Source organism: Pelobates fuscus, chromosome 1 (genome assembly GCF_036172605.1).
Source record: "Pelobates fuscus isolate aPelFus1 chromosome 1, aPelFus1.pri, whole genome shotgun sequence".
Classification (NCBI taxonomy): domain Eukaryota; kingdom Metazoa; phylum Chordata; class Amphibia; order Anura; family Pelobatidae; genus Pelobates; species Pelobates fuscus.
Window position 1 is genome coordinate 88088986 of NC_086317.1, and position 13755 is coordinate 88102740.

Consider the following 13755-nt stretch of genomic DNA (forward strand, 5'->3'; position numbering starts at 1 on the left):
ATTATGCTTCTCTTTCTTTTATTTTCCCTCAGCAGCGAAGAGAGAAATGAGTGAAAAGAGAAAAAACATATCATTAACATATATACATATTCAACATATTCCACAGTGCTACATTGGGGAACCTCCCCCTTTCAGTATATAAGGTGTAGCACTCTCTTCCTCTTCCTCTTTCTTCGCTGCTCCCTCAGACCAGCTAAGTACATTTCATTGATTATATCATTATACTGTCATCTATACCTACTCTGCCTGCAGTTTATCTGCAGGGCTTGGTTTTAAGTTTAATTTATTCCTTATATACTGCTTTTTCTTTCCTTTGGGGTGGGCTCTTACCCCTCTTCACCCTGGGCTGGGTTTTTACCGACCCGTTTTTCATCCAGGTCCCTGAGCTCCTCTGTGCCCCTGACAATCTCCCCACCCCACCCTTGTCGTTTTCGGCAACCTCTATATCCCGCCAACCTTACTCCCGGCGGTTTTTCTCACCCCCTCGGTTCCGCAGCGGGCGCGCTCTGCGCATGCGCGGACACTCGCGGCGGCCATTTTCTTGGTTTCCCGTCGCCGATAGTGCCGGCGGCCATTTTAAGCCTCATTACTCGGCGTGTTCTTGCTCCGAGGAGGCTGCTTGACCCCGCTCCTGCTATTACCGGGTATTTTTTTCTCTCCTGCTCTGTCCTTTGTGCGTGGGTTAAGCAATCCAGCACCTCTGTCCTTTAGCCTTACATTACCTACTAGTTTGTTATCATGCAGTCTGCCTGTGGTGATTTGAATCCCCACCCTGTCCCACTTAAGGGTACCACAGCATCTGATTCCCAGGCCGACTCTAACCTTATAGGTTCTGAGGAATTCCAATCCCTCTTGGACACCACTATGTCCACCTCCATTAATAAGGCCATTTCCTCGGCCATGGGAGCTATGTCATCTAGTATCTCCCTATCCATCTCTCAGGCCCTTAGACAGGCCCTTCCCCCCCAGTCTGGCACAGGGCCCTCTCCCAACTCCCCTGAAGAGACTAGCCCTGGGCGCAAGGCGCCTGCCAAGCGCAAACACACCGCTGACCCTCCCCACACCCAGGTAAAGCCTGGTTTGAATGACACGCCTCAGGCTGTCGATGATGGCGCGCAACAACCGCGCAGTAGAGCTACTGGCCGGGCTACGGCGGCCAGGGAATGGAAACGGGCACGTGCCCATGATTTATTGTCCGATTCGGACGAGGATGGGGACGAGGAGTCAGACAACCAATTCTCAGATCCCTACGGGGACGAGGTTTTAGGGGACGATGACCTGCCAGGGTCACAATTCCCTTCCAGGCAAACCAAGGCCAAAACCCCTTCAGGGGCCCGTGATGCAGAGCTAACCTCTGACGAAAAGGATGCCCTGGCTTTCGACCCAGACAACCTCAGGCACCCTCGCTCCGCGGAATGGGAGCCTGCGACCCATATAGCCCGATACCTGGCCCTTAGGGTACGGAAATCCCTCTCACAGGAGGGTCGGAACAAGCTGAGGGCGGAATGCCCACGCCCGATCATACCCGATGCGGTAGCCAAGACCCCTGAGGTAGACCCCCAGATTGTGCAGTTTCTGGGCAAGTCGGGTTGGAAACCCAAAAAAGGCCTGGATTACTCCATGCGGAACTGCCAGGATAAGTTCCTTGACACCCTGGGCCCGGTCACCAAATTGTATGAGCTGCTGGAGACGGCTCAGTCGACTGGGACTCCAGTAGACTTTGAGGTGGCGTTCGGCTGGCTCCAGCGCCTAATTTGCATGATAGGCAACGCCAATACGGCCATGTCAACAGAGCGCAGGAAAGCCATCCTGCTCAAGATTGAGCCCAAGCTCGCAAGCATGGCCTCTAATGAGCCCGGTGCCTCCGCAAACGGCCTTCTATTTGGAGAATCCTTTGTAAAGGACCTAGGGTCTTACGTAAAGACATTCACGGCCTTGGACAAGGCCCAATCCTCCATTAAGAGGGTATTTAGCCCTAAGGTTTTTGGCGGGGCCGGTAGAGGTAGGAGCCGTCTACCCGGCCGCAACCCCCGGGGTTTCTCAAGACCGGGCAGAGGCTCCTTCAACCAACAGAGACCGACCCAGGAACGGTCCTTCACCCCATTCTTCCCCTCGCGAGGACGGGCTTGGCATACCCGCGGCAGTCAAGGAGCACCCACGGGAAAACGCCCTTATGGTGAGTACCATGTTTCCCCTTTCTTCCCATATACAGGTAGGGGGCAGACTGACCCGGTTCACCCGGGCATGGTCACTTATCACGTCAGACAGTTGGGTGTTACAGACAATAAAGGGCTACCAACTAGAACTAACCGCTCCCCCCATTCAGTCCTCTCCCCCAAGGGCGATTCACATGCCATCTGCTCACTTAGATCTCATCTCTACGGAGATCAGGGAATTACAGGCCAAGAAGGCCATAGAAGAGGTCCCTCTAGACACACCGGGTTTCGTAAGCAACCTTTTTCTAGTGCCCAAAAAAGGAGGCGGGGTACGCCCGGTTATCAACCTACGGCCCCTGAATGCCTTCATACAATACAGGCACTTCAAGATGGAGGGCATTCACTGCCTCAGAGACCTACTCCTACCCGGAGACTGGATGGTCAAATTAGATTTGCAAGATGCTTACCTAACGATCCCAGTAGCCTCAATTCACAGGAACCTACTCCAGTTCTGCTGGGAAGGCAAGAAGTGGCGTTTCACATGCCTACCTTTCGGCCTGTCCTCCGCCCCGTGGTGTTTCACGAAAGTCCTAAAACCAGTGGTGGCCTTCCTCCGATTACACGGAGTCCGCCTTATCATTTACCTGGACGACATCCTAATACTCTCCGGGACTCGATCCCTCTTACTAGAACACTTAGGGTGGGCCCTACACCTCATACAGAACCTAGGCTTCCTTGTAAATTGGAAGAAGTCGGTTCTGATTCCCTCTCAACAAATGGAATTCCTCGGATTCCGTATCGACTCCGTACTACAGGTTCTCTGCCTCCCAGCAGAGAAGATGTCCAACATCAAGAGGGAAATAAAGAAACTTATGCAACGGCCGGACATATCCCTACGCCAACTGGCACGGGTCATCGGCCTGTTGGCAGCCTCTATCCAGGCGATTTTCCCAGGCCCGCTACACTACAGAGCCTTACAACGGCTGAAAGCGGCCTGCCTGAGAAGTGGCCACTCGTACGAATCTCACATTTCCCTAGACACAGAGTCGAGGGAGGAACTGAACTGGTGGCTAACCCACATGGAGGCTTGGAACGGCCGAGCGATCTTCGGGTCCACTCCAGACCTGGTGATCGAATCGGACGCCAGCTTACATGGTTGGGGCGCGCGCTGCGGCAATATATCCACAGGAGGCAGGTGGTCCACGGAGGAGTCCTTCTTACAAATAAACTCTCTGGAACTGCTGGCGGCCTCGTTCGCCATTCGCAGTCTGTCTCCCAGAGGCATCTCATGCTCGATCCTCCTCAAGCTGGACAATGTCTCAGCCGTAAGATACATAAACCATCTAGGGGGAACCAGGTCTCGCATCCTAGCGGTTTTGGCCAGAGACTTCTGGAACTACTGCTTACAAAACAGCGTGTCCGTTACCGCGGAACACATCCCGGGCCTAGACAACTACACCGCGGACTGGAACTCCCGCTACCTGAGGGACTCGGGAGATTGGAAACTGCTACCGAAATTATTCCGCAGAATCTCGTCCCTGTGGGGACCTTTGAGCATGGATCTGTTCGCATCCAGACTCAACACACAACTACCGAAGTTCTGCAGCTGGAGACCAGACCCGGAGGCCGCAGCGACAGACGCTTTCCTCCAAGATTGGTCCGAGGGCAGGGCTTACGCCTTCCCACCGTTCAACCTGATAGCTCGCTGTCTGGCGCACCTCCGGCGCTTCAAGAGCTCATTGGTACTGATAACCCCGTGCTGGAGATCTCAACCTTGGTTCCCACATCTACTGGAGATGGCGATGGACCACCCACGGCTACTGCCGGACCATCCATCGCTATTGACCAACCCAGATGGGGAAAACCACCCCCTGGTGGAACAGGGCCTTCTCCGCCTCATGGCGTGGCTCCTTTCCGGGGACCCTGGGAGATCACGGAGGTTTCGAACACGACTGTGCGGCTCCTGGCAAACGCATGGGCACCTGGTACACGACAAGCCTATGCTGCAGCATGGAGACAGTGGGCCAATTGGTGCTTGGGACGATCATTGGATCCGATATCAGCCCCTGTGAAATCGGTACTAGATTTCCTTACGCACCTGTTCGAATCAGGCAAAGCCTTCCGCACGGTCAATGTTTTCCGCTCGGCCATCTCAGCCGGGCACGACCAGGTGGATGGCCTCCCACTGGGGCAGAATCCTCTAGTTTGTCGTTTGCTTAAGGGAGTCCGTTTCTCACGTCCCCCCACGTCCAGATACGGGTCCTTCTGGGACGTCAACTGTGTGTTCAGACTCATAGATGGCTGGCCCACTAACGTGGATCTTTCACTTAAACAATTGTCGGCAAAACTACTGATGCTGCTCTGCCTTCTATCCTGCAAACGGGTATCGGATGTGAGAGCCTTGGACTGGCGAGCACGTTCATTCACCCCGGAGGGGGTGTCGTTCGATATTTCACGAAGAACGAAGTCGGCCACCAAACAGGTCTGCTATCCACGGATACCGTGTTTACCTAACTTATGCCCAATAGCGTGCCTAAAAGAATACGAATCTCGCACCTCTACACTGCGCCCGTCCAATGACGGGCCTCTGTTCATCTCCCTGAAGAAACCCCATCTGCCGGTATCCACGCCGACGCTGGCACGATGGATTAAATGGATATTAGCTACGGCCGGAATAGACGTCTCTGTTTTCTCATCACACTCTGTTAGAGGCGCCATGGCCTCTAAAGCGTCGGCGGCCGGATGCCGCTTGGAAGACATTCTGAAGGCTGCAGATTGGTCTACGGAATCCACATTCAGGAACTTTTACTTTAGACCGATACAACATTTTTCAGACAAAGTCATTGCTCAGCTTTAAACAAGCATAATAGGAGCCTCCGTGTCTTTAATAAAATTCCTAGATTTTACTAGTAGCATGACGTAAAGTCATGATTTTATTAATGACACGGAGGCGAGTATTATTCCCTCCCTCCCTCCCTGGGTTGGAGGTGGTGATATGTTTTCTGTTACACCCTGTTTTTCTGGACTGACTCACGACTTACTTCGTTAGGACGGGTCTTCCTGGCCCATATTCTATTTAATTATGCTGTATAGATTTGACGTTCTCTGTCGTTTGGCTTAGCTTACATTAGCTTTAATTGATCATGATCATCACACATTCTATGTTATGTCTAGTTAATATGACATTTATTCCTTTTCAGAAGCCATGATTGCTATATATAATGGAAAATATTGCACCCAGTTGCAAGTTGAGATTTTACCATATTTCTCCCCTCTCTCTTTTTTAGCATGATTCCAAATACTTATGGAACTAACAGGAGCTTCGCAGTTGACTCCGCATTTCCAGGAAGATATGTTCAGCTTCCCGAGTTTACAGTTCAAATTCAAGTTCTGGTTCGGTTTACGGGTCTTCGGATCGCGACGAAAGAGGAAGAGGAAGAGAGTGCTACACCTTATATACTGAAAGGGGGAGGTTCCCCAATGTAGCACTGTGGAATATGTTGAATATGTATATATGTTAATGATATGTTTTTTCTCTTTTCACTCATTTCTCTCTTCGCTGCTGAGGGAAAATAAAAGAAAGAGAAGCATAATACTCGCCTCCGTGTCATTAATAAAATCATGACTTTACGTCATGCTACTAGTAAAATCTAGGAATTTTAGTTTATAAAGCCACCAATAATTTCGGCTTACAGAGCCACGTTAAGCTCTGCAAAATGGACAACTTGCTTCGGTCGACTGCAGGACATTTGGCCATTCTTTTAAAAATTAGTGACTAACCTAGTATCTTTGAACAAACAACCTTGTAAAGAATGGACAACACGTTCGCACCAAATAGCACAGATGGGGCTATTTTTATATTAAACTGTGCAACAATAAAAAGAAAAAAAGAACATCACAAACATGCTGAGTGGCACAGAACACAAGACTTCCCTTTTGCTCCCAGAATGCAAAGCGTGAGGAGAATGCCATGGCAGGGCAGTCATGTGCTGAAGAGTCCTACACTGATTGGCTGAAGGAGAAACACAGAGAGGATCAGAAGTGTTTAGAATGTTCTGGGTTCGCCTGATAAAACCTCAGGCTATTGCCATGCAGCAATGGAACATGGCATACGAGGCAGACACTGCAAAGTAAACACATCAAAAACAAAAATATATATAAAAAAAAATTTTTTTTTTTTACAAAAATGGGTTCACAACAAACAAAAAAGTGTGTAAATAAATAAAAGCAAGTTACAGTAAACATTAAATATATGAAAAGGCCAAACATTGGTGCAATTTTTAGTGCATTGTGGTTGCAGAAATGTCGCATTGACTATAGCCTTCAGGAAAAGGTATGAAGCGAATAACAAAGGGGATAATTCTTCATAAATTAGATCATTAATTAGCTGCACGTTACATACTTCCTTCTCATACAGAGAATATAGCAAATAATCTTAAAAATAAATACCACCTGTAATATATTGAACTTTGTGAAAAGGCTCTCTCTCTATAATTTACTTGAGAGCACATTTATCCCCCAGGAATGTAAAAGCACACTGTAGGCACCCAAACCACTTGAGGTAATTGAAGTGGTCTGGGTGCAGTGTCCCTATTGCGCTTACTGCTGCAATGTAAAACATTGCAGTTCCAGAGAAACTGCAATGTTTACATTGTAGCGCTAAGTTTGCCCTCAGTGGCTGGGGGCGCTTCCGGAATCCAAACATCTAATGCTGGACGTCCTCACACTCCGCATGAGGACCTCCAGCGTCAGATTTTCCCAATAGGAAAGCATTGAATAATGCTTTCCTATGCGGAAGAACTAATGCGTGTGTGGCCATTGCCGCGGATGCGCATTAGGTCTTCCCCGCCGGCTGACTTCGGCGGGGAGAAGCGTGGGCGGAGCCTGACCCAGCGCTGAGGGTCATCGGCGCTGGATTCAGGTAAGTGGCTGAAGGTTTTAACCCATTCAGACCCACGGGAGGGTGGGCGAGAGGGAGTGGGGGACCTATTAAACCTATAGTGCCAGGAAAACGGCTTTGTTTATGCACTATAGTATCCCTTTAAAGAAATTACATAGTTGCAATTTAAATCATGTTTACTTTATGTAAATAAAGGCACTCTGTAAGCAATTTAGGTTTTGTTCATTAAAAATACAATGTTCCAGCCAAATTTCTATTAAATGTATAGTATAAAATGAATTTCTAAAGATTTTCCACTAAGATTATAAAAATGCCACCAATCTTGGGTAACACATCTGTGAGCACCAACAGCCAAAAAATGCATCACGAGCATCATTTAGTCAACTTTTTGTACTTGCTTAAAAACTGAAAAAGAAAAAAAAAAAAAGTTTCCCTCCTTCTGCACATATCCCCTAAAACAGCATTTCTTGCCAGCCAAGGACTAATTCGGCTAAGCAAAGGTTAAAATTAAATGAAACTTACACATAGCAAAGTAACATTTACATATTCTATAAAGATAAGCCAACACATACTCTGACAATGTGATTTTTGTTTTTGTGTAATATTGGCTCTCTACTCCCTCCATTAATTTTCCTCTTGCATACTTGTGCCTGTATCACTGTATCACTGCATGAACAAGGTGACTCAGTATCTAGGGTTTGCATGTATCTAGAACAGGAAAGAATTACACTGCGGAGTGTAACTGAATTCTTTTTTAAAAAAAAGAAAAAAGACTAGGAATCATGAAGAATAGTCATGTCCACATGAAAATACAGGTTCATGGTGTTGGAAGAAACCTGCTAGGATACAATAACAATCACTATATCTGGACTGAAATTCACAACCTGTGATTCTCTGATTGTACTTGTCATAACGCTCAGCCAGAAAACAAAATACAAAGAACTACCAGCTGGAGATCTGCAGGTTGGGGATTCCCAAATTAAATGCTTTAGGAGGATAGAGGGTTAACATTATAAGCATCTGTAAGACAGAACTTGGAGCCCTGTGATTTCCCCCCTCCCGCCTAAAAAAATATCCTTGCTCACTGAGAACATATTTAAACTATACATTTGCAAGTGATTTGGCTTGAACAAAGTATAAACTAGATTATACAGTGAGGGGAAAAAAGTATTTGATCCCCTGCCGATTTTGAACGTTTGTACACTGACAAAAAATTGATAAATCAATCATTTTAATGGTAGGTGTATTTTAACAGTGAGAGACAGAATAACAAAAAAATAATCCAGAAAAATGCATGTCAAAAAAGTTATAAATTGATTTGCATGTCAATGAGTGAAATAAGTATTTGATCTCCCATCAATCAGCAAGATTTCTGGCTCCCAGGTGTGTTTTACACAAGTAATGAGCTTAGATTAGGAGCACTCTCTTAAAGACCAAAGAGCTATTCAAGGATGTCAGGGACAAAATTATAGACGTACACAAGACTAGAATGGGCTACAAGCCTATCGCCAAGCAGCGTGGTGAGAAGGTGACAACAGTTGGTGCGAATATTCGCAAATGGAAGAAACACAAAATAACGGTCAGTCTCCCTCGGTCTGGTGCTGCATGCAAGATCTCACCTCGTGGAGTTTCAATGATCATGAGAACGGTGAGGAATCAGCCCAGAACTACACGGGAGGATCTTGTTAATGATCTCAAGGCAGCTGGGACCATAGTCACCAAGAAAACAATTGGTAATACACTATGCCGTGAAGGACTAAAATACTGCAGCACTCGCAAGGTCCCCCTGCTCAAGAAAGCACATGTACAGGCCCGTCTGAAGTTTGCCAATGAACATTTGAATGATTCAGAGGAGAACAGGGTGAAAGTGTTGTGGTCAGATGAGACCAAAATCGAGCTCTTTGGCATCAACTCAACTCGCCGTGCTTGGAGGAGGAGGAATGCTGCCTATGACCCCAAGAACACCATCCCCACCGTCAAACATGGAGAGGAAAACATTATGCTTTGGGGGTGTTTTTCTGCAAAGGGGACAGGACAACTGCACCGCATCAAAGGAACAATGGACAGGGCCATATACCATCAAATCTTGGGTGAGAACCTCCCTCCCCCAGCCAGAACATTGAAAATGAGTCCTGGATGGGTATTCCAGGATGCCAATGACCCAAAACACACAGCCTAGGCAGCAAAGGAGTGGCTCAAGACGAAGCACATTAAGGTCCTGGAGTGGGCTAGCCAGTGACATAGATCCAATGTGATCTTTGGTATATTCAAGGGAGCCCAAATTTTTCAAGTGCACTTGGAGGAGCGTGAATTCAGACACCTGTTGGTATTCAAAATAAGCCTCTGTCGTTTATTTTTCAGTATGTGTTTATACACATTAAAAAGTAGGTGCTTACGTGCAAATACTCATAGGACAGTAGTAGGAAGGGAGTGAAAAGAGTACAGATAAGACATAGGAATGAACGTCATGTACATATAACAGATAAGTTCCGAGAGAGAAAGAACAGACTGCTTAGGAGAGACAGCTCAGGTGGGGGCTATCTGCTCCCGGAATTAGACACATATGGTCTTAAGTGTCGTTTTAAGCATTAAGCATTTCCTGAGTCCAAGTTAGCCAATTTTAATATAGGATATCTAATATGACACCTATAAGCTTGAACCTTGGAATCAAAGTAAATTCTTTCACACCAGTCTCTAGACCCTAATCCCATAGAAAAACTGTGGAGGGAGCTGAAGGTTCGAGTTGCCAAACGTCAGCCTCAAAACCTTAATGATATGGAGAGGATCTGCAAAGAGGAGTGGGACAAAATCCCTCTTGAGATGTGTGCAAACATCACTCATTGACATGCAAATCAATTTATAACTTTTTTTGACATGCGTTTTTCTGGATTTTTTTTTTTTTGTTATTCTGTCTCTCACGGTTAAAATACACCTACCATTAATTATAGACTGATCATTTATTTTGTCAGTGGGCAAACGTTCAAAATGAGCAGGGGATCAAATACTGTTTTCCCTCACTGTATGGTATATCTGAAGGACTTTTTAAGAATACTCACGTCTGTAAATAACGCCTAATGTCCTACATATAAAGTCATGACTTATAAATACACTATGCCATAATTGGATATCATACAACATCACCATCACTCCTCATTTAATGTTAACCAGGCATTTAGGTGTCCTATGAGTGGAACATTTTCACCAAAGCAGAATTACTTCACAATGGTGACCGTATAAATATAGTACATAGCTAGTACAGATATAGCTGGTAAAATAACAGGTATGGAGTGGTCATGCCAGGGTGACAGAGGTTGTTGATTTTGGGAATCAGACAGCTCCATGTTTAACTCTGCCAGGCTATTGGTTTTACAAGTTTGGGAGCAGGCACCTGATTTCTATTTGAAGTGCAGTTACTTTGAAGGACAAAAGCACCTGGTGAAGAAATCACCTGGAAATCTGAATGGCTACAGAGCTAAATAATGGGCACTTCATTCACAACAGCCAAATAACAGGAAACACACCAGCTACTTCTAAAACTACAACTGAAGGATCGGTTGCAAAGCACAACGTAATAAACCAACCCATCTCTGAGCTGCAAGATAGGGAGGAATGGTTTTTTTTTTGGTTCGTTTTTTTTGTCAGCTGTTAAACTGTCTAAGACATGGTTTGTCAGAGAATGTCTGCAGCATACTCAAACTAGCTTATTACAGTGGTTATTGTGCAGGTGTGGATTGGCACCCACCCCCCAATGTAAGGAGTCAAATCATTTTCGATATGACTTTTTACCTGGGGCAAATAGGCAGCTCAGTGAGAGTCAGAAGCTCCTGCTCAAAAGTGTGCAAGGCAAGGCTAGCCCATTGCCTAAGAGCATTGGCTGATCACTCTCAGCCAATCAGCCAAACCCTGCACCAGTGGAGAGCTGTTCCGGCTGTCACTGAGCCGTAGTGGAGGCGGGGAGCGAAACCCTGCAGACCTAAATAAGAAGTTAAATCATTCTAAAGCACTGACTCTTACACTGGGGGCGCCAAGGTACTCCTGACACCATGACCACTGCAGAGTGCTGATGCTTGGAATGTTCCTTTAAAATTAACACGGATTGCCCTCTTGCACACTGCGCTTTACACTAATGTACAATTTGTATCCAATTATGGGAAGGACCTGATCTGGACATTCCAAGCGAACTGCTCACAATTATTAGCAGATACTGAGCCCTTGTCAGATCACCAGAGACACAGTGCCAGCTGGGATATCAGTCTTCGTCCAGCAGTGCAGGTGACTAACGGCTATAAAAGGGACAGCAAACTCAGGACCAGGTGCAGGGACGTGTCGGAATATAAGCATACTACGCTTTATCCATCTGTTCTTTCCAATTGTTCCTGCTTTCCTGCTACCTTTTCCTATGCAACATGAAACTTTCAGGCAGTTTCTAGGAGGAGACATGGTAAAAATGAGTAATTTTGTGTATAGCAATTTTTTCCATAGTAAGGGGACAGGATTTCTGACATAACTATGGTTTGGACAGACCAAAAAATACAGATCACTGCTTTATTTTCCAACATTTTTTTGAAGAAATTGATCAGTAAACATTCTAAAATGTGTTTAAGCAGTGAATATGGTTAACAAGCATCCAAACTGAAAATCTAATTCTTCCTAATTTTCAGTTCATTGGTTTGTGTGATTAACCCTTTTAGTCTTAAACAGTTTAATTGCCCAATATATCAAATCAGTAAAGATTAAACAAGGGTTCTAAGAGTTCCTTGTTCCTATCATCTGTGCTTGTAAAAAACTAAGTAAAGTTGATCAGACAAGTTGATCAGACAAGAGCTTACAGGTGTTAATGTTATATGGGAGAGGAATACACAGACTATAAATAGTGTATCTACTCTAAATCACTTATACTTTATACATACACACACACAAATTATCTAAAAGTGGGTTTACTGGGAGAAAACATTTTGTTTATCTGGGTATATCAAAAAACAAACAATTACAGGTTTCAAACTCTGGCTAAAATATGTAATAAAATATTCAACATTTGTTGTGACTGCCAAGGCAATCAGTGGTTTTAAGGGGTTAAACATTACTAACATTCGAGTCATTAAAGATTCTATACCAAATGGAACTTCCAATTCTCTTAGAGTGCCAGTGGTCAATCAAACAAAGGCTTTAAGTAAGGGGTCAATGTGTGATGTAAACAAAAAATGCCACTGGTCTTTAGGGGTTAATTTTTTATTGTGCCTGGACAAAAGAAATTGGGAGCCATTTGCAAGCTTAGGTCAGGAGATAAGAGAACACTGCTCTTTATTACAAATGTGCTCCATGAACATCAACAAAAGCATTTAATGCAGATTGCTACAAATAGGTCATCTAGAAGCACATTACAATATATTCTGAGTCAATTGTGAATCTGTATGATGTAGTCTGTATAAAAGGAGTTTCAAAGTAAAACACTAGTTCCTCCTAAACAAATCCAGTGCAAGGCACTGGTTTCCGCTACTGGGGTTAAAGAAACAAACAAAATATATTAGACCATAATTTTCAGGTAGAAAAAGAATATATTAACATGGTGTCCATTAAACCTTAAGGCAGCACTGAATCGCACATAGCAGCCTTTGAATACCCCTACAGCTATCAGCATGTTAAATCAATTCCACAAGCTATACAGCAATCTCACAACAAACAGCATTAAGCTGGAGGGTTAAGGGGGGATAAATAACATTAAGGACACCTAATAACACAGTGTAGGCTTATTTTATAGCCGAAAAACAGCGGTCAACGCATGCATTGAACTATACAGAAAGATAAAAACTAATAAATATATAAATATTAAAAAAGGCAATCGGCAATATTTGTGACATTTCAATTAAACACTCTGTAGGAAATTAAACTACAAAATTGTAAAGAAAAATACACGGTTAAACAGCATACCAACTGTTCTGTTTGTGACTTAATTTAAAAAAAAAAAAAAAATTACCTAATCTCCCACTATGGAGCAAATAGAGTGAAGGATACTATAAAAAATCTCCCGTATTACGGTATTTTTGAAGATAATTAAATAGAACATAGAGGCTGCTTAACATCGTCCGACAGCTTGTGATATGTTAAGAACCATAGCCAAGAATAGCACGGCTTCCTAGCTAGGCCTGATTAAACACTTAACAGCCGAGCTCTTTAAAATGAAAAAAAGTTTCAATGACAAAAAAAAGAGATATTTAAAAAAAAAAAAAAAAAAAGTTATAGAGCCATAGAACCTAACTTTGTATTCTTGGTTACCCTGGCCAGATATACATTTCAACCTTACCGCAGCCTCGGAGAGAAGGGACCTTATAGAAGAAGAGTCGGCAAAAGAGAAGGAGGAAAAACCACTTTCAGGCCAACACAGAACAAGGCGCTGAAATGTGAGAGGTGGTTCATGAGACAGTTTCCCCAACGCTGCAGCTAGAGTCAGAAGACAGCTGCACTGATACAGACCTCCTAAATATAGCACAGGAATGCTAGGGGACTGGTCGAAATGTACCCTACTGTCGCTGGGTCCTCGCTCTGCCCAGTCTACCTAAGCTTATCAATAGGCAGGCCAGCAAAGAAGTATGTTCTCAACTAGCAGCTGAAGGAGGAGCACACTGTGAAACCTCAAGCCAGGCGCTCGCTCAGAGGAAGGAAACGGCTGTTTGTTTTTTTACCAATCTAGAGAGTTTCTGT

The 13755-nt window shown here is 44.8% G+C and overlaps 1 protein-coding gene across 19 annotated transcripts in view; it reads right to left on the reverse strand.

The window, feature by feature from the left end:
• The window catches only part of MYO18A (myosin XVIIIA), a 277949-nt gene that overhangs the window by 173062 nt on the left and 91132 nt on the right, over window positions 1-13755 (reverse strand). For 8 of the 19 annotated variants that reach the window (XM_063449996.1, XM_063449994.1, XM_063449991.1 and 5 more), the window contains exons 1-2: window positions 13358-13528; window positions 6089-6168 (exon numbers count right to left, since the gene is read on the reverse strand). The exons of 8 other annotated variants lie outside the window; for them this stretch is intronic. In XM_063449996.1, the coding sequence (XP_063306066.1) occupies window positions 6089-6128 (40 nt within the window). In that variant the 5' untranslated portion in view covers window positions 6129-6168; window positions 13358-13528. Of the gene's footprint in view, window positions 1-6088; window positions 6169-13357; window positions 13529-13755 lie in introns of those variants that run through there. 3 more of the 19 variants (XM_063449998.1, XM_063449997.1, XM_063449995.1) reach the window with 2 other exon arrangements.